Raw genomic sequence first — 21,358 nt, 5'->3', positions numbered from 1 at the left:
CAAAGGGTATATAGCCATATCACACCAGTGTAATAACACTTCTGAGGAAAACATCGAGGCTTCTGTTCTCATCAGGAGAATTCTGTCATTGTTACATATTTATAGTACTGTAACATAATCCATGCTGGACAGTTACGGTGGGTACAGATGGACAAATCGGAATGACAAATCTGGCATATCATTAAGTGTGTATGTCCGATGTGTGTGCTCCCCTGGTGGCAGGCAACATCTTCTGGCCAGCCCTGCTGCAGGAATGCCATGCTACCTTCTTGGTTACGATCGCATTGTCTGGTCTTCTCAGGCTCTTCCAGCTGCCAGTAGAATAGATGGAGTCTCATTATGCAGATGCTCTCAGTCATTGATAGGCTGGGTGAGCGCTGTGTGGTGACATCATCGCCTCAGCAACATTCTACCATCCAGTGACTTGAGAGCAGCCACATCACAGGACTTCAGTTCTTCTGCTGCAGTTGGGTCTGGGAGAAGACCAGACAAACAACAGAAGTCCCTTGAGAGCATCACTATGTGAATATGGTAAGTCAACTGGGAGGGATTAAAAGGGAGGATAGCAGAGGGGGGAAAGGATATCAGGTCACAAGTGGCATAGAGGGGACATGGGGGTGATGGATTCAGAAATGAAAGGAGGTTGGAGTAGATGGCATAGAAGAAATGGGGAGCAATGGACGGCAGTGAGGAGAAGAGGGGGGAGAGGGATGGCAGAGAGGACGGGAGGAAGGGAAGAGGGACGGCAGGAAGGGGAGAGGGACGGCAGAGAGGACGGGAGGAAGGGGAGAGGGACGGCAGAGAGGACGGGAGGAAGGGGATAGGGACGGCAGAGAGTACGGGAGGAAGGGGATTGGGACGGCAGAGAGTACGGGAGGAAGGGGAGAGGGACGGCAGAGAGTACGGGAGGAAGGGGATTGGGACGGCAGAGAGTACGGGAGGAAGGGGATTGGGACGGCAAAGAGTACGGGAGGAAGAGGAGAGGGACGGCAGAGAGGACGGGAGGAAGGGGAGAGGGACGGCAGAGAGGACGGGAGGAAGGGGATAGGGACGGCAGAGAGGACGGGAGGAAGGGGAGAGGGACGGCAGAGGAGGGGGGGAGAAAGACGGCAGAGAGGGTGGGGGAAGGGGAGAGGGACGGTAGAGGAGGACGGGAGGAGGGGGGAGAGGAGAGGGACGGGAGGAAGGAGAGAGGGACGGCAGAGGAGGACAGGAGGGGGGGAGGGAGGGACGGCAGAGGACGGAAGGAGGGGGGAGAGGGACGGCAGAGGAGGACGGGAGGAGGGGGAGATGGACGGCAGAGGAGGACGGGAGAAGGGGGGAGAGGGACGGCAGAGGAGGATCGGGGAGAGGGACGGCAGAGGAGGACGGGAGAAGGGGGGAGAGGGACGGCAGAGGAGGACGGGAGAAGGGGGGAGAGGGACGGCAGAGGAGGATCGGGGAGAGGGACGACAGAGGAGGACGGGAGGAGGGGGGAGAGGGATGGCAGAGGAGGACGGGAGGAAGGGGAGAGGGACGGGAGGAAGGAGAGAGGGACGGCAGAGGAGGACAGGAGGGGGGGAGGGAGGGACGGCAGAGGACGGAAGGAGGGGGGAGAGGGACGGCAGAGGAGGACGGGAGGAGGGGGGAGATGGACGGCAGAGGAGGACGGGAGAAGGGGGGAGAGGGACGGCAGAGGAGGATCGGGGAGAGGGACGGCAGAGGAGGACGGGAGAAGGGGGGAGAGGGACGGCAGAGGAGGATCGGGGAGAGGGACGACAGAGGAGGACGGGAGGAGGGGGGAGAGGGATGGCAGAGGAGGACGGGAGGAAGGGGAGAGGGACGGCAGGGAGGACGGGTGGAAGGGGAGAGGGACGGCAGGCAGGAGGGGGGAGTGGGAGATGGATGACTAAGAACAGGAGTGGAGAAGAAATAAAAATATATCTAAAAATGCTTTCATTACCATTTCTTCCCTTAATCCCAATATGAATCCCAGGATCCAGAGATTAGAGCCCTGTAATTGGAATCCCTGGCTGTTACATACAAAGATAGATGGCTGCAATCACTGGGATGATTCAGACCTGTATAACCCGATGGTACAAGTCCAATGGTGGGGAAAGTGTGTATGTGCAGGCAGGGATGCCATCAAAAGCTGACAAAGTAGGCAGGTGTCCCGTGTCCCCCACTACCTTATATTTACACAAACATGTTAGTCACTCACACTCTGCAGTCATGCGCACACTGTTGTTCCAGCCCCCTTCTGCCCCAGCCAGCAAATTTACCCTTCTCCTGATCCAGGCTGCTCCTCAGGCGTTGTGGCTCCTCCCTCCTACAGTATGACGGCAGTGTGCAACAATGGTCAGCAGCCAGTAGGATGGGGGCCTCTTTCACTTTGCTGGGCAGATAGAGGAATGTGGATCCCTTTCACCTTGATGCAGTAGCGGCAGGTGTTAGGACCGGGACCCTCTTTCACCATCGTGCAGCACTGGCAATAGCAGTCAGCATTAGCGGTTGCAGGCCACAGGACACCATTCACCTTGCGGCAGTTGTGGCCGGCGAGTAGTAGGAGCAAGCCAGGGCCCTCCCTTCTCTGTCATAGTGTCCGGGCACAGGACTGCTGTACCACCAGTCCCCACCTGACGACAGGCCTGTGTGCACATGTGCAGAATGGGTCCCACGCCCTTGCCCGCAGTGCCCTCTAAACCGCAGCCTGATTGACAGGATGAGGGCATTTGTGGGTGGGGAAGGGGCAGTGACCGGGTCCGTTCCACAAAAACGGAGGAGTGTCACCTCCATTTTGTGGGAGTGCTGAAGTCAGTGTCTGGTGACTCAGATTTACCGACCTCGGCTGCGGATCTGAGATGGCTATCTGACCGATGGTCACGAAGAGTGATCCAATGGTGCGTCTCCAGGAGGTGTCTATTTAGACCTGATTTCTCCTGCTTTACTGTGACTGGTGCAAAACCGTACAACTCTGAATCTCTTAGGTAGCCTCATCTTATAGGTTCCAGACAGAGCACCATTGCCAGTTAGGATGGATGGAACAGACATCTGCTTTTGAAATATGATTGCTAGGGCAGGCAGATTATGGACAAAAGTATTCGGATGCCTGACCATTACACCAACAGGGACTATATTGACACTGTATTCATATACATATACTTTAATATGGAGATGGTCCCCTTTTGCAGCTATAACAGCTTCCACGCTTCTTGGAAGGCTTTCCACAAGATTGTGGAGTGTTTCTGTGGGAATGTGTGCCCATTCATTCTGTAGAACATTTATGAGGTCAGTCACTGATGTTGGATGAGAAGACCTGGCTCGCAATCTCTGTTCCAGTTCATCCCAAATGTGCTCGATGGGGTTGAGGTCAGGGCCCAGTCAAGTTCTTCCACACTGAACTCATCAAGCTGTGTCTTTATAGTCCTTGCTTTGTGCACTAGGGCACAGTCATGTTGGAATAGAGAAGGGTCTTCCACCAAACTGTGGCCACAAAGATGGAAGCATAGCATTGTCCAAAATGTCTTGGTATGCTGAAGCATCAAGATTGCCCTTCACTGGAGATGAGGAGCCTGGCCCAAACCCTAATACACAGCCCCATACCATTATCCCTCCACCGAACTTCACAGTTGGCATAATGCAGTGAGTCAGGTAACGTTCTCCCGGCATCCGCCAAACCCAGACTCACCCATCTGACTGGCAAACAGAGAAGCATGACTTGTCACTCCACAGACCACGCTTCTACTGCTCCACAGTCCAGTGTTGGTGGGCTTTACACCACTCCATATGACACCTAGCTTTGGACTTGGTGATGTGAGGCTGGCATGGAGCTACTCGGCCATGGAAACTCATTCCATTAAGCTCCCACCGCACAGTTTTTGTGCTTACATTAATGCCCGTGGAAGTTCGGAACTCTTCAGCTATGGAATCAGCAGAGCGTTGGTGACTTTTACGCACCATGCGCCTTAGCAGTCGTTGATCCCGCTCTGTGATTTTAAGTGGTCTTCCACTTCGTGGCTGCGTTACTGTTGTTCCTAAACGCTTCCACGTTCTAATAAGATTACTTACAGGTGACTGTGGAATATCCAGCAGGGATGAAATTTCAAGAACCGTCTTATTACAAAGGTGGCATCATCCTATCACATTACCAAGCTGGAAGTCACTGAGCTCTTCAAAACGACCCATTTTGTATCACAAATGTCTGCAAATGGAGACTGCATGGCTAGGTGCTTGATTTTATACCCCTGTGGCAATGGGTCTGATTGAAACACCTGAATTCAATAATTAACTGCCGTCTTGTCGGAAATCCTGTCAGCATACACTCGCCGAGCATTGTGTATTGTCGGAAGCAGAGCCAAACCAGACAGGTTTTAGCCTAGTTTCCGACAATGTAAAGACGGATTGACACTGTCGGGACTGGGCCAAACCTGTCGGGTTTGACCTGGATTTGAATAGAGTGCTGTTAGGTCCTTTTAGCTATTGAATATGGCCCATAATGTATATTATGCACAGCAGAGAGAATGTTTAATGTGGGTCATTATATTGTGCTATACTGTATAATAGTCGCTCGCTGCAAGATACATTTCCCTCATTAGTCTGTACTGACAAGAGTAGGGTGTAGGATAAGAGATTGCTGTAGTTACCGAACATGGAGAACATGTGACGCTGTTCTGTAATAAGTGTTTATAACTCACCTGTGCTGATATCTGTAGGGATTTCCTCCTCCTTACACTGCTGATCACCCCTCACACACGTCTCTTCTTCTCCCTCTATATCTTCTGCTTTCATATTAGTCACATACGTCTCTTCTTCTCCCTCTGTATCTTCTGCCTTCATATCAGTCACATACGTCTCTTCTTCTCCCTCTATATCTTCTGCCTTTATATCAGTCACATACGTCTCTTCTTCTCCCTCTATATCTTCTGCCTTCATATCAGTCACATATGTCTCTTCTTCTCCCTCTATATCTTCTGCCTTCATATCAGTCACATACGTCTCTTCTTCTCCCTCTATATCTTCTGCCTTCATATCAGTCACATACGTCTCTTCTCCCTCTGTATCTTCTGCCTTCATATCAGTCACATGCGTCTCTTTAATCAGTGATGTGAAGGGCCGGTGATTCTCCATCATCACGTCCTTGTACAGACCCCTCTGTTCCTCTATATACTCCCCCTCCTGCATGGAGAGATAGACAGTGACATCCTGACACCTTATAGGAACCTGACACACACAATGATACAGTCATCACCCAGACACATCCCCCGGTGTTACTGTATAATGTCCCATTCCCAGCAGTCACCTCTCCAGTCATCACCCAGACACATCCCCCGGTGTTACTGTATAATGTCCCATTCCCAGCAGTCACCTCTCCAGTCAGCAGCTGAATGATCTTGTTGGCGATTTCCAGGATCTTCTGGTCATTGTGCCTCTCATGTGTCAGTGATTGAGGTGGAGGCACCGTGATGAGGCTCTGGGTCCTGCTCAGTCCTCCTGACATACGGGGACAGCTGCTGGGCATCTCACGTTCAACAGATGTGTTCTTCACTACTGTGTAATCCTGTGTATGGTGAAGACACTAAATATTACTGCATACACTCCCAGATCCCCTCACCTCCCCAGTCGTGTCCCTGTATTATTACTATAGTAATGTTTCTGTGTATGCACATAGGTGTGTATATGTCCCTACATGCATAATATGCATAGGTATATGTATAACAGCAATGTTATAGGATTGCACTTATTCCAATATGTGGATCTCCTAATTAGCTGAGATAATATTCACCTGTTCAAATAGTGGGGACAAGGAGAGATGTTAGAACCTTGATCTTGTCTACCATTTTAATATGACCGGTAATCTGCATTTTCATTTGGGTTTATTTTATGTTTCCCTATTCAGATTAATATAATTTATTATTATATATGTTGTAATCAGTAAATTATACTTTTTCCTTTACACAGGATGGGATCATTTCAATCAATGGCCCTCATTCCGAGTTGTTCGCTCTGTAAATTTCATCGCATCGGAGCGATTTTCCGCTTAGTGCGCATGCGCAATGTCCGCACTGCGACAAGTAAATTTGCTAAGAAGTTAGGATTTTTACTCACGGCTTTTTCTTCGCTCAGGCGATCGTAGTGTGATTGACAGGAAATGGGTGTTACTGGGCGGAAACACGGCGTTTTATGGGCGTGTGGGAAAAAACGCTACCGTTTCCGGAAAAAACGCGGGAGTGGCCGGAGAAACGGAGGAGTGTCTGGGCGAACGCTGGGTGTGTTTGTGACGTCAACCAGGAACGACAAGCACTGAACTGATCGCAGATGCCGAGTAAGTCTGAAGCTACTCTGAAACTGCTAAGAAGTTTGTAATCGCAATATTGCGATTACATCGTTCGCAATTTTAAGATGCTAAGATACACTCCCAGTAGGCGGCGGCTTAGCGTGAGCAACTCTGCTAAAATCGCCTTGCGAGCGAACAACTCGGAATGACTTCCAATGAGCACAGAGTACTGAGATTACTATACCCCAGCAATTTGAGAAAAGACGTTGTATTCAGTTAACCAGTTATATTCAATTCAGCAGCGTCCCACGCCGCGGCTCGTTCCCCTGCTGCTCGCTGCCGCACTCTATCTGAACTCATGGACCGGCTTTCCAGCTCAGCCCGAGCCGCTTCATAACAGCGCCGCTTCAGTCTCTGCTTGTGGCTCTTAGCTTTGGGATCCTACTCCCCAGTTGTCCCCAATCAGCTGCCGACATAACACAGGTCTCCTGCCACTGCACGCCGGACACCTCATCAGCGCTGTCTGCTGCCTCTGCTCCGGGACCCCGATCTTCATTTTTGGAGGTCCGAACGGGCCCCAGCGGCTATTGGTTTAGCGCTGGCACTACCACAATCCAGGATCTGTAAGTGTCTTCCAATTTAATCAATACTGTTATCTATTACAGCAGCGGTGGCCAACCTGTGGCTCTTGAGCCACATGTGGCTCTTTCTTTACTCAAATTTGGCTCCCAACACTCAAAGTCGCTTGAACACAACAGATACAGAAACCACTGCCCTCCAGCCAGATACGCAGCAGCACTACATTGACTGAAAACCGAGGAAGCCAAATACTATAGGTGAGACATCCACTGGCAAATAGAGGACACATAAGTGGCTGCTGCAATCAGGGGCTTGGTGGCAACCTTTAGCCTGGGGGGCAGACTCAAGCAAGCGGCGCCATTTTTGACAGGGAATCAAGTGGCCCTGGAACAATTCTATTGCACTGTCGGGGCTGGATGGGGTGACACAGAGTGTTCGGGCAGGGAGTCACAATGGGGGAGCTGACTGTAGTTACATACTGTAGGAGAGAGCTGGCTGGAGTGACATATGTTGGAGCTGGCTGAAGTGACACATGGGAAGCTGAAGTGTATTATGTGAATCTGGCTTTTTCAATATATTTAATATGGATTTGGATTTTTCAATTATTTTATGTGAAAGTGACTTTTTCAATGTATTTTATGTTGGATCTGGCTTTAAAATGTATTTTATGTTGGATCTGGCTTTAAAATGTATTTTATGTTGGATCTGGCTTTAAAATGTATTTTATGTTGGATCTGGCTTTAAAATGTATTTTATGTTGGATCTGGCTTTAAAATGTATTTTATGTTGGATCTGGCTTTTTCAATGTATTTTATATACCAGGGGTGTGCCCTAGCTGGGATAAAGCCACACCCCATTTTTGCACACACGCCTTTGGCTTGATGTCGGCTCGTTGACATACCTAACAAGATTTTTTGGCTCTTTGTCTCTGACTGGTTGGCCACCCCTGTATTACAGGTATTTAATACTGTGGGGGACACTTTTTTGCTATATATAGATCCCCTGAAGTGTGCATCAGTCTCTACTAATTTTGGGCACGGTATTAGCATCATCTCGGATTGAGCTGTATATTATATATAGGGATAGCAGCAGTAAAGATCGCTTTTGAAAGAAGCTGGCATCCAATAAAATAGTGTGGTTCATAACTTTGTGATTCCATTAAAAAATAGGATACTTTTAGACTTTAAGCTGTAGCGATTATTACAGACTGTGTGAATGCTGTTACCACAATAGCTACAATTGTTGCCAATACATTCTCAGTAAGCACTTGACATTTATTCCGGAGTTGGAGTACTTATAATTTGTTACTGATTTTGAACAAGTGATTGGAGTATCTTTAAACATTTCTATCCATGTATAGATAGTAAGCACTGTGTTTAATTTCTGCAATTCAAGGAGACAATGTGATTATATAATTTGCAGTAATATGTAAACAATAATTGGATTATATATATCTATATATATATATATGTATGCATAACAATAACGGATATTGATTTGAAGATTTGTTCAAACCCTTTCAGGGGATCCTTGATATATCTATTTACTATATTTCCAAGCTCTTGTGCTTACAATTATATATTAGGCAGGTATAATTATATACCAATACTATATTGTCTGCCTAATACCTAGGACATATTCTTATGACATAAGTGTACCCAGTGGCAGCAATTCATTATCCACGTCAATACGTCTAAATTCCGTGGATCACATTATCAGAACCCTCTCTTTCTCTTTTCTCTCTCTGTCTCTCTTTCTAAACAATTCTTCTCTTTCTTGTTCTTCTTTTTCTCCTTCTTGGCTCGTGGACTCCCACCAACGATCCGGAGGACATTCATTTATTTTGTCCCCCGCCTAACGTTGGCAGCAGATCCATATATTGTTCCTTCTGACTGCACTGATCCCAGTTTATCTTTTTCAAGTGATCTCTCATCAGCGATTCACTGGGAGGTGCGTTATATTATTCTACCATCATTCCACACAGGAACACGCCCAATGTCACCCAAACTTGGGAGATAAGCAGGAGTGGGCTTGGCCAGTACTAGGGTGGGAGACCCCCTGGGAATACCAAGTGCAGTAGAAAATCCATTGGGAACACCCAGTGTCGAACGCTGACAGCAGAATCTCTGTTAACTTCTCTCTTCCACCTTCATCAGTCTCTCATTGCAACAGTAATTTTAGAATCCAATTTGGAAGATATTTCCCATCACAAAGTAATTAACCCATGTGAGTTCTGATCTACCGACCAGAGGTCCTTTATAATTATTTAGTGCATAGGCGGAGCAGCAGGGTTCACTGATCCATACAATTGATGGTGTATAAGACCACAAGATTTTGGACCCATGCCCATGCGTGTTTTAATTTAAGTGTTGTTTGTTTTGTCAATTGTTTAATACACTGTTAGTTTTAGATGACCACAAATAAAGAAATGTTTTAAAAACTTTACTAATACTTCATAAGAGTGCACCCACAAAAAAGTCTTTCTTCTTATTCAAAAATTTGCATTACAACTGTACTGTTTGACTTTGGGTGCACCACCAGAACATGTGAATTATGAGTTATTCACACTGATTTGATATTTCTGGTTTATACTATTCTTCATTATATTTTGCTGGTGTAGAATCATTCCCTTGGTGTTCTACATATATACGTTATGGTAAGAACTTACCTTTGATAATGGTATTTCTCCTATGTCCACAGGTTTCCACAGGATAACAGTGGGATATGATGAAGCAACAGCGGATTGGCACCAAACGATCACAAGCTTTCAGACCTCCCAGGATGCAACGGGCTCGTCCATATATCCCCGCCCACTGGTATAGTCAAATCAGTTGTATTCCAAAGCATTTAGGCAGGTGCATTAAGTAGAACCCTATTCAGGCGAGAAGAAAACATATGCACAGCCTTCCATGCAAGAGGGAAGAGGTTAGGGAGTATACGGATTCTCAAATCAGGTGCGTCAGGGTGGGATCCCTGTGGAAACCTGTGGACACAGGAGAAATACCGTTATCAACGGTAAGTTCTTACCATAACATATATTTCTCCGGCTGGGTCCACAGGTTATCCACAGGATAACAATGGGATTTCCAAAAGCAATTTTTAGTGGTGAGGATGCTCCTGATTAGACAGAACTTTTTGCCCGAATTTAGCATCATGAGAGGCAAAGGTATCCAAGGCATAATGTATAATGAATGTGTTAATGGAAGACCATGTGGCTGCCTTACATATCTGTTCTGCTGAAGCACCATGTTGTGCTGCCCATGAAGGACCTACCTTACGTATAGAGTGAGCAGAGACATTAGCCAGAACAGGGAGATCAGCTCGAGGGTATGCTTCTGAAATCGTCATTCGAAGCCGTCTTGATAGCGTCTGTTTAGTAGCAGGCCATCCCCTCTTCCGTAGAGAATGAAGAGACAATCTGTCTTTCTGATGGCACTGGTACGATCCACGTAGATTCTTAATGCACGGACTACGTCCAGTGACGCTTCTCCCGCAGAAAGGCCCGACACCTGAAAGGCCGGGATTACAATTTCTTTGTTAAGGTGAAACTTAGAGACCACCTTAGGAAGATAACCAGACCTAGTTCTGAGAACTGCTTTATCTGGATAAAAAAAATCAGAAAAGGAGACTTACATGACAGCGCTCCTAAATCTGACACTCTCCTAGCTGATGTCATAGTCAGTAGAAAGAGTACTTTAGCTGTCAACCATTTAAGATCCACTTTATTAAGGGGTTCAAACGGAGCACCCTGAAGGGCTTTAAGGACCAGACTTAAATCCCAAGGTACTCCAGGAAAAACAAAAGTTGGCTGAATGCGCAGCATTCCCTGGAAAAATGTACGCACATCCTGTAAAGTGGCAATTTTCTTTTGGAACCATACAGTTAATGCTGATACTTGAACTCTCAAGGGAGCCACCTTCAAACCCTTATACATTCCTGCCTGAAGGAAATCTAAGATTCTGGATACTCTGAAAGATCCTGGATCCATACATCTTTCACTGCTCAAATGAATATAAGCTTACCATATTCTGTGATAAATACGAGCTGAGGAAGGTTTCCTTGCTCTGAGCATAGCTTGAATTACCTGTTGTGAGAATCCTCTTGACTTCAGGATAGAGGTTTCAACAGCCACGGCGTCAAAGACAGCCGATCCAGATGCCTGTGATAACAAGGACCCTGCATCAGTAGATCTGGACGTTGAGGGAGCAGAATTGGAACATCCTCTGCCTATCTATGTACCAATGCCTTCTGGGCTAAGCCGGAGCTATCAGAATCACTGCACCCTTTGCTTGCTTTATTTTTCTCACCACTCTGGGCAGCAGGGGGGTTGTAGGAAACAGATATGCCAGATGAAAGTCCCATTTCACTAACAGTGCATCCACAAGGCTCGCTTCGGGGTCCTTTGTTCTTGACCCGCATGCCGGAACTTTGTTTTTCAGATGGGATGCCATGAGGTCTATCTCTGGCAAGCCCCACTTGTCTACTAGAGTCTGAAAGACCTCCGGGTGTAGAGCCAATTCGCTTGCTTGAATGGTGTGTTGACTGAGAAAGTCCGCTTCCCAGTTTAGGACTCCTGGAACGAACACTGCGGACAATGCTGGAAGATGGAGTTCTGCCCACTTACCTCCTTCATTGCTTTTTGGCTGCAAGTTCCTCCCTGATGGCTGAGGTACGCTACTGCCGTTGCATTGTCTGAACGGATCTGGACTGGTTTTCCTTGCAGATTTTCCTTGCAGAATGTCCTTTTCCTGAATCAGTGCCATGTATATGGCCCGGAGTTCCAACAGGTTTATTGGCAGGTGACTTTCTTCTGTGGTCCATTGTCCCTGGAACCATAATCTTCCAGACACTGCTCCTCAGCCTTGTAAACTGGCATCCATTGTTAGGATCTCCCAATCTGATACCCAAAAGGGTCTTCCCTTGTCTAGATGGGATGTCTGTAGCCACCAGGCTAATTACCTTTTTACCTTTACTGGAAGTACCATCATTTGTTTCTTTATTGTCTGATGTATTCCATTGCATCTGGTCAGAATCAGATGCTGCAGAGGTCTTCAGTGGAATTGCGCATACTCCACCATGTCGAATGTTGACACCATCAACCTCATCACTCGCATTGCTGCGTGAATTGATATTGTCTGACTGTGTAATAATTCCTGAGTCATTAACTGCACCTTGGATATCTTTTCCTGAGGTAAAAATATTTTCTGCAGACTTGAATCCAATACAGCCCCCAAGTGAATCATCCGTTGTGACGGAATCAGAGACGACTTTGCCCAATTTATGAGCCCTCCGTGTTTCTGTAGACAAGTTATTGTCTGTTGGAGATGGCTCAAGAGCAGTTCCTGGGATTGTGCCAAGATTAAAAGATCGTCGAAGTACGGAAAAATCCTTATCCTTTGCTTGCGGAGATAAGCTGCCATAACCACCATGATCTTGGTAAATACTCTGGGGACGGTGGCTAACCCAAAGGGTAATGCCTGGAACTGAAAATGTTGTTAAAGGATGGCGAACCTGAGGTAACACTGATGGGACAATGCTATAGGCACATGCAGGTAAGCATCCTGTATATCCAGAGATACCATGTAATCCCCTGGTTCCATGACCAAAATTATGGAACGTATCCATGTGGAACCTTGGGACCCAAATGTATTTGTTTAACATTTTGAGATTGAGAATTGGCAAGAATGACCCATTTGGCTTCTGAACCAAAAAAAGATTGGCGTAAAAACCCTGCCCCCGTTGTGTCGGGGGTACTGGAATAATTATCCCGGACTGAAGCAATTTCTGAACTGCTTCTTGCAGTACTCTGGCCTTCACCTCTATATGAGATGGGCTGGTGCAAAAAAACCTGTGAGGAGGCTGCTTCTTGAAAGGTAAAACATAACCGAGAGTTACCACTTCTTGCACTCAAGCATCGGTCGTCGACTGATGCCATATGTGTGCAAACTGAAGGAGTCTGCCCCCTACCTTGGTGTTCTCCAGGTGGAGGCTCGCACCATCAGGCTGATGGTTTCTGTTCTGGTTTAGAAGTTGGCCCTCTGGTAGCCCATTGCGTTTTTGCCTTACCAGACTTATTGTACTGGGTCTGCTTAGAATCATTTTTGCCCTTTGTTTTACCTTGCCACCGAAATGGCCGAAACCCCGAACCCCTAGGCCTAGGGTTATAACTGGCAGGAAACCTGACCTTCTTGGATTCTGCTTCTGACTCCAGAATATTTGTCAATTCCTTACCAAAGTGAATGTTCCCAACAAAAGGCAAAGCTTCCAGAACCTTCTTGGATTCTGAATCAGCTTTCCATGTATGCAGCCAAATTGCTCTGCGAGCAGCTACTGTGAAGGCTGATGCTTTGTAAGCAATCGTACCCATATCCATTGCTGCTTCTTCTAAAAATAGTGCAGCCTGTTTCATATGGGCTATATGGGATTCCTGCTCCCTAGTAGGTGCTGTAAACCCGTTTTCCAGTTCGTCAGCCCATTCAACTACAGCTTTTGCTATCCAGGCTGAGGCCATAGCAGGCCGTATGACTGCCCGACAGAGAAAAAATGTTTTTCAAAAACCCATCCACTCTTCTGTCTGTGACATCATTTAATGATGTTGATGGTAAAGGTAAAATAGATTTTCGCACTAATCGAATGACGTGCGTATCTACCTTTGGAGGCACTTCTCTTTTTAAACAATCCCCAGTTGGAAAAGGGTAATGGGAATCCCATTTTTTTGGAATTCTATATTTCCTATAGGGTGTAGCCCAAGCTTCCTCCATAATTTCCGGCAGTTCTTCTGACCCTGGAAACTCAAACCTATCTGTTTTGGGACGTTTAAACACGGGTGCTTTAGTTTTTATTATTGGCTCTGCTGAATCCTCTAGAGACAGAATAGCCTTCATTGCTCCAATTAACTCAGCTATATCCTCTGAGCTGAAACCTTCTACCTGTTCTTCATATGGTGAAGTAGAGTAAATGGAGCTATCCTCATCTGATGTATCATCCTGTGTAGCCTGTGATGATATATTTACCACTGGTTTATCAGCTTGTTGATTTGTAGAACCTGTTGGGACTATACCATAAGACGGGAGCTGCATGTATGGGTTAATAGTGTACCCTATTCCTAAGGTTGAAGCTGTAGGGACCAACCTGTCAGCTATACTGGATAAGGTTTGTGCAAACATAGCCCAAGGTGGATCTATTTGTCGTTGAACAGGGATCTGCCTTGCAATCTGCATAAACGCAAAACAATTTGCACATAACCCATCATGTGCCAGATGCTGAGCTGATTACCCCACCTTGCAGGATAAACTTGTTATAAGTGTTGGTGTTACTGTTATTGTAACCTCGTCACCTTTGCCGCTCTTAGACATGAAAAATAATCAGCTTTACACAGTATACTACACAATCTGTGACTGTAATCACTTTACTGTATTAAAGTGATATCAATCTGACCCCAACCCAAGCACCAGCACTGAGGCTCAGAAGAAACACTGACAAACATATATAAAGTCGGCAATCACACTAGCAGTCACATGTTATATATTAGTCATATGAGCATATTATCAACTATGAACACATTTCAAGTATGTACGAGTACATTTACTGAATTCTGTTCTATAGAGTTATTTAACGTATTCAGACGCATTGTGAAGAAAACCACAGTAATGTACACAGACTCATATGCAATAGGCACTAAAGTTAACTATTCATACGAACATAGTAGATAGAATTTTAGTGCTGTATAACCCTTACTCCATAGAGTGGGATACAGGGAGACTCACCCCACTTCCAGGATCGATCAATACGTTCGCAAACGCTGAGTGGATCCAGATGCTACTAGTGTACACTGCCGCTCCGGTAACGTTTTAGTGGACACAGACGTACAGTGGACGCTGGTGCATGCAGACGCACCCGTCTGCGACCCGTCCTAGCGGTAACCTTAGTGTACACGGACGGGGAGGCCTATGTAGCAACCGAGACCCCTCGTTGTAGCGTATGAGATGGAAGTGAGGCAATCAGTTCATGGCGGGAGACGCACGGAAACTGGTCATGAACTGGGGGGAGGGGCGACCAGTAGAGCGTCTGGCTCCCCACCGCTGACATCAACCCTAGGGATCGCAGCCTCAAACTAATCCTGGTGCCTTATGATCCCTAAGGCCTAGTGCTGGAACACCCGTGGTGGTGGCGCGCCAAAACAGTGCGGCTGTGTCCGTATTCCCCTTCTAAGCGGAACCGATGCCTTACCTTCTCCCCGTGCTCCGGCCACAGCCTGGTAACGTCTGCTGGACCTGCTAGTATATCCGACACAGACTCCCGTCGAGAAAGCACTTGTACCGTGGGTAAGCGCTGTTGCGACCCGGCGGAGAGTTGTTGGAGCGACTCTTTCCAATATGCGTGTAAGACGCTGTTAGGAAAGATCACTCAAAAACAATGTAGTAAGACTATAAAAATGAAATAAAAAAGCTTAGGGCTGCCAAACACAGCAGGCCTGTGACCATGGACTGACTCCTGCCGCACCAAACAAAAAACTGATTTGACTGAGCCAGTGGGCAGGAATATATGGACGAGCCCATTGCATCCTGGGAGGCCTGAAAGCTTGTGATCGTTTGGTGCCAATCCGCTGTCGCCCCATCATATCCCATTGTTATCCTGTGGATAACCTGTGGACCCAAATGGAGAAATAAGTGATGTCACTGTGACACTCCCAGATCCCCTCACCTCCCCAGTCACATCCTTGTATTATTACTATAGATATAAGTGATGTCACTGTGACACTCCCAGATCCCCTCACCTCCCCAGTCATGTCCCTGTATTATTACTATAGATATAAGTGACATCACTGTGACGCTCGCAGATACCCTCGCCTCCCCAGTCATGACCCTGTATTATTACTATAGATATAAGTGATGTCACTGTGACGCTCCCAGATCTCCTCACCTCCCCAGTCATGTCCCTGTATTATTACTATTGATATAAGTGATGTCAGTGTGATGCTCCCAGATCCCCTCACCTCCCCAGTCATGTCCCTGTATTATTACTATAGATATAAGTGATGTCACTGTGACACTCCCAGATCCCCTCACCTCCCCAGTCATGTCCCTGTATTATTACTATAGATATAAGTGACATCACTGTGACACTCCCAGATCCCCTCAACTCCCCAGTCATGACCCTGTATTATTATTATTATAGATATAAGTGATGTCACTATGACACTCCCAGATCCCCTCCTCAGTCATGTCCCTGTATTATTACTATAGATATAAGTGATGTCACTGTGACCCTCCAAGATCCCCTCACCTCCCCAGTCATGTCCCTGTATTATTACTATAGATATAAGTGACGTCACTGTGCTCCCCAGTCATGTCCCTGTATTATTACTATAGATATAAGTGACGACACTGTGCTCCCCAGTCATGTCCCTGTAATATTACTATAGATATAAGTGAAGTCACTGTGACACTCCCAGATCCCCTCACCTCCCCAGTCATGTACCTGTATTATTACTATAGATATAAGTGATGTCAGTGTGACACTACCAGATCCCTCACCTCCCCAGTCATGTCCCTGTATTATTACTATAGATATAAGTGACGTCACTGTGCTCCCGTCATGTCCCTGTATTATTACTATAGATATGTGATGTCACTGTGACACTCCCAGACCCCCTCACCTCCCCAGTCAGCAGGTAGATGATCTCCAGGGTAAGATTTAGTATCCTCTCAGTCATGTAACTCCTATCCTTGTCCATCCTCAGTGGTAAGTGATTTATACAGGACACATCTCGCCCTCACGTGACGTCTAGTAATAACGATATCTAGGAATAAAACGAATTATAATAAATATCACATATTCCAATACGAAACACTGAGTAACCACTAAGCCATCCTCTTTTGCACAATCCAAATCACATACCAGATACACACAGGTCACAATGATGGTTATACACAGATCACACCCCTGATACGCACTGATGACTACAAACAGGTAACACCCATAACACAGGGGGACGACGACATTATATCAATGAGTAATTGTTGGAAACTAGCAACATTAATTTCAGGTTTTTCATTGCATTGTACTAGTTTGATTCTAATGTATTATAATGGGGAGAATCAGATTACCCATGATACAGCCGCGGCCACGAAAAACTGGAGTTTTTCGCAATTTTTTTCCTACCCCTATCCAATAAACACTTGTTTTTCGTGCGAAAATAAAAAGCCACGGACCTATGTATATTCACGCACTTATTTTGCAAAAAAAAAGTCAGTTATCTGAGATTTGACTTTACCTACCTGAGGCAGGCGAAACCAATCCCTGATAAGTGCCGGCATCGGGAGATAACCGCCGGCTACCGGGGCTAATAGGATATTGACCGTGAACCATTACCGCAGATAATTTGATACCACCCTATGCTGCTATCATTATGTAACACCATCGGAACTCATATCCAATTGAATAGTTATTTCTAATTTTATTGTGTGTCTATAGAGCTGCTATATATGTTTTATTTTTTTATATTTACGGTTTTAAACCACTAGCGGTTTATTATAGCACAGGTCGCATCTTCTCTACACCTCTACTGGCTGCTCATTTTACCTTTTACATCTGCCCGTTTCCTAGACATAAGTTTGTTTCACACCCCAAACACACATGGATGTCTGCACACAGGTCACACTCATGACACACACGGATGGCTCAACATAGGTCACACCCCTGCCACACACGGATGGCTACAAACAGGTCACACCCCTGATACACACAGATGTCTGCACACAGGTCACACCTCTGAATCACACGGATTGTTGCAGACAGGTCACGCCCCTGACACACACGGATGGCTCCACACAGGTCACGCCCCTGACACACATGGATGACTTCACACAGGTCACGCCCTAGACACACACCAATGGCTATAAACAGGTCACGCCCCCGACACTCACGGATGGCTACGCACAGGTCACACCCCTGACACACACGGATGGCTGCACACAGATCACACCCCTGGCACACATGGATGGCTACACACAGGTCACACCCCTGACACACACTCAGATGTCTGCACACAGGTCACATCCCTGACACACATGGATGGCTTCACACAGATCACACCCCAGACACCCACAGATGTCTGCACGCAGGTCACAACCCAGACAAACACGGATGTTTGCACACAGGTCACACCCCTGACACACACTGATGGCTACACACAGGTCACAACCCTGACACACACTGATGGTTACACACAGATCACACCCCAGACAACACGGATGGCTGTACACAGGTCACATCCCTGACACACATAGGCCACACCCCTGACACACATAGGCCACACCCCTGACATGCATTGATGGCTACACACAGGTCACACCTCTGACACACACTGATCGCTATACAAAAGTCAGACTGATATTACAAGGGTTCAGTAGGAAATTCCCGGCGTCGGTGTCCTGACAGGCAGTAAATTAAATGCATCCCTATTACACACTGATCACTATATGGAGTACACACCTCTCTCAGAGGTCTCTGCACCAATCATCTTACTGTACTTCTCCGTCCCCCCCCCTCCCCCATTATACACCCTCCGATAGCTCCTCCCACCTCTCAGGCCCCCTCCCCCACTACGGCCCTATGTCACCTATCGTATTTTCTCTCACATCTGCAATATGGGTCTAATTCAGACCTGATCGCAGCAGCAAATTTGTTAGCAGTTGGGCAAAACCAGGGGGGTCATTACGAGTTGTTCGCTAGCTGCTTTCGTTCGCAGCGCAGCGATTAGATAAAAAAGCGGCACTTCTGCACATGCGTATGCGGCGCAATGCGCATGCGCGACGTACTCTCACAACAGCCAAAGTACTTTCACACAAGGTCTAGCAACGCTGTTCAGTCGCGCTGCTCGTCGTAAAGTGATTGACAGGAAGTGGGCGTTTCTGGGTGGTAACTGACCGTTTTCGGGGAGTGTGTGGAAAAACGCAGGCGTGTTAGATACAAAGGCAGGCTAGCCTGGGGAAACACAGGCGTGGCTGGCCGAACGCAGGGCGTGTTCGCAACGTCAAAACAGGAACTAAATAGTCTGAAGTGATCGCTAGGTAGGAGTAGCTCTGGAGCTGCTCAGAAACTGCACAATCTTTTTTTTGTAGCCACGCTGCGATCCTTTCGTTCGCACTTCTGCTAAGCTGAGATACACTCCCAGAGGGCGGCGGCTTAGCATTTGAGGGCCCGTGTGCACTGCAGGAAGACAGATGTAACATGTGTAGAGAGAGTTAGATTTGGGTGGCGTGTGTTCAAACTGAAATCTAAATTGCAGTGTACAAATAAAGAAGCCAGTATTTACCCTGCACAGAAACAATATAACTCACCCAAATCTAACTCTCTCTGCACATGTTACATCTGTCTCCCCTGCAGTGCACATGGTTTTGCCCCTTAGCTAACAAATTTGCTGCTGCGATCAGGGGGTAAATTTACTAAGATGGGAGTTCTATTTAAGATGGGATGTTGCTCATAGCAACCAATCAGATTCCAGGTACCATCTTCTAGAAGGTGCTAGATAAATGAGAAGTAGAATGTGATTGGTTGCTATGGGCAACATCCCATCTTTAATAGAACTCCCATCTTAGTAAATTTACCCCAGGTCTGAATTAGGTCCAATGTCCTGAGTGTTAGCAGGCTACAACCTGTGACTCCGCAGCTGTAGTGGGACCATAAGTCCCAGCATGACCTGCTGTAATCCACAGTTCGCCTACCACTGTAGGATGTGTGACAATCCTGCTGGCCATGTTTCCTATATCCAGTCCCCGGAGATCCTTAACAGGACATGTTTTCTATATCTCCCTGCTGGAGCACAGGTGCATTCATTACTGACTGACACACTGTAAATTATATCTCACTAGTGATTCTGTGAGGAGACCTGGAAAACATGCCCTGTCACAGTCCCCTGAGGAGTGGTGCTGGGAAACGCTGGCTCTGTGCACACAGGATAGGGAGTGAGAAAGTACGGGGATCAGGGGGAGCTGTATAAGGGTGGGTCTGAGTGTGGGGTGTGGTTCATCAAATCGACATTATCTAGGTCGACAATGTTTATATCGACCACTATAGGTCAAAAGTCACTAGGTCGACATGGATGGAAGGTCGACAGGGTTTCTAGGTCAACATGTGCTAGGTCGACAGGTCTAAAGGTCGACATGAGGATTTTAAAAAAATGTTGTGTCGTTTTCTTCGTAGAGTGACAGGGATCCCAAATTAGTGCACCGCTTCACTCGCCAGGCTTCGGGCATGGTGCCTTCGCTCCGCTACCGCTTCGCTCGGCACAGATTAGCGTTCCACTCGTAGTCCAAAAAAATATGTGAAAAACTAATGTCGACCTTTAGACCTGTCGACCTAGAAACCCTGTCGACCTTCCATCCATGTCGACCTAGTGACTGTCGACCTATAGTGGTCGACCTAAACATTGTCGATCTTCAGACCAGATCCCCTGAGTGTGATGGTATACACCCTTTCTCTATAGTCTGCTACCCCTGTATTACATTAATAACAGAGTCTGCTCCACCTGCATTATACCTACACTGGGTTCTGAGCTACCTGCATGATAATGCTGCTCTACAGGCTGCTCCCCCTGTATTATATATAACACTACAGCCTGTTCTACCTGTATGATGATAATGCAGCACCACAGGCTGCTCCCTTATATAACACTATAGCCTGCTCTACCTGTATGATGATAAGGCAGCACCACAGACTGCTCCCCCTGTATTATATATAACACTACAGCCTGCACTATTTGTATGATAACGCTGCGCCCCCTGTATTATATATAGCATTATAGTCTGCTCTACCTATTTGATGATAATGCAGCACCACAGGCTGCTCCCCCTGTATAATAATAAGTAATATAATAACCTGCTGCCAGTCACCTCAATGGCCGCTCTCCGCTTTTTCCTGAGCGACCGTTACCCGGAAGTTGAAGAGGAAACGCCCCTTTAGATAACCACGCCCATTCCTTTATTCAGCTTGCTGAAAGACTACTGTACCGCCCCCTGTAATTGTCTATAGTGCTGTGATTAGTGTAGAGCATCATGTGATCAGCCGTAGTCAGCTCCATTACTAGAGTAATATGCCGTGCGTCCCATAGAGTCCTCATTTGCGGTGTCCGGCGGCCATAATCATTTAGTCTCCAGTCCCGGCATGAGAGCAGAGAGGACGGGACAAAAAAAAAAAAAAAGGCTTTGCCGCCATTTTGTTGTAGCCTTACAATCACAGTGGCAGCCAGGTAATATGCCCTTTCTCTATCGTCCTAGTGGATGCTGGGGTTCCTGAAAGGACCATGGGGAATAGCGGCTCCGCAGGAGACAGGGCACAAAAAGTAAAGCTTTAGGATCAGGTGGTGTGCACTGGCTCCTCCCCCTATGACCCTCCTCCAAGCCAGTTAGATTTTTGTGCCCGGCCGAGAAGGGTGCAATCTAGGTGGCTCTCCTAAAGAGCTGCTTAGGAAAGTTTAGCTTAGGTTTTTTATTTTACAGTGAGTCCTGCTGGCAACAGGATCAC

General features: G+C 46.9%; 1 protein-coding gene across 1 annotated transcript in view; it reads right to left on the bottom strand.

The window, feature by feature from the left end:
• The window catches only part of LOC135057097 (uncharacterized), a 204,258-nt gene that overhangs the window by 20,115 nt on the left and 162,785 nt on the right, over positions 1 to 21,358 (bottom strand). Inside the window, exons 12-14 of the mRNA XM_063962998.1 lie at positions 16,491 to 16,606; positions 5,345 to 5,536; positions 4,674 to 5,154 (exon numbers count right to left, since the gene is read on the bottom strand). Of these exons, the coding sequence (XP_063819068.1) occupies positions 4,674 to 5,154; positions 5,345 to 5,536; positions 16,491 to 16,606 (789 nt within the window). The remainder of the gene's footprint in view (positions 1 to 4,673; positions 5,155 to 5,344; positions 5,537 to 16,490; positions 16,607 to 21,358) is intronic.

Source organism: Pseudophryne corroboree, chromosome 3, assembly GCF_028390025.1.
Source record: "Pseudophryne corroboree isolate aPseCor3 chromosome 3, aPseCor3.hap2, whole genome shotgun sequence".
NCBI lineage: Eukaryota > Metazoa > Chordata > Amphibia > Anura > Myobatrachidae > Pseudophryne > Pseudophryne corroboree.
The sequence above is the reverse complement of the archived record's forward strand: the minus strand, read 5'-3'. Positions and strand labels throughout refer to the sequence as shown.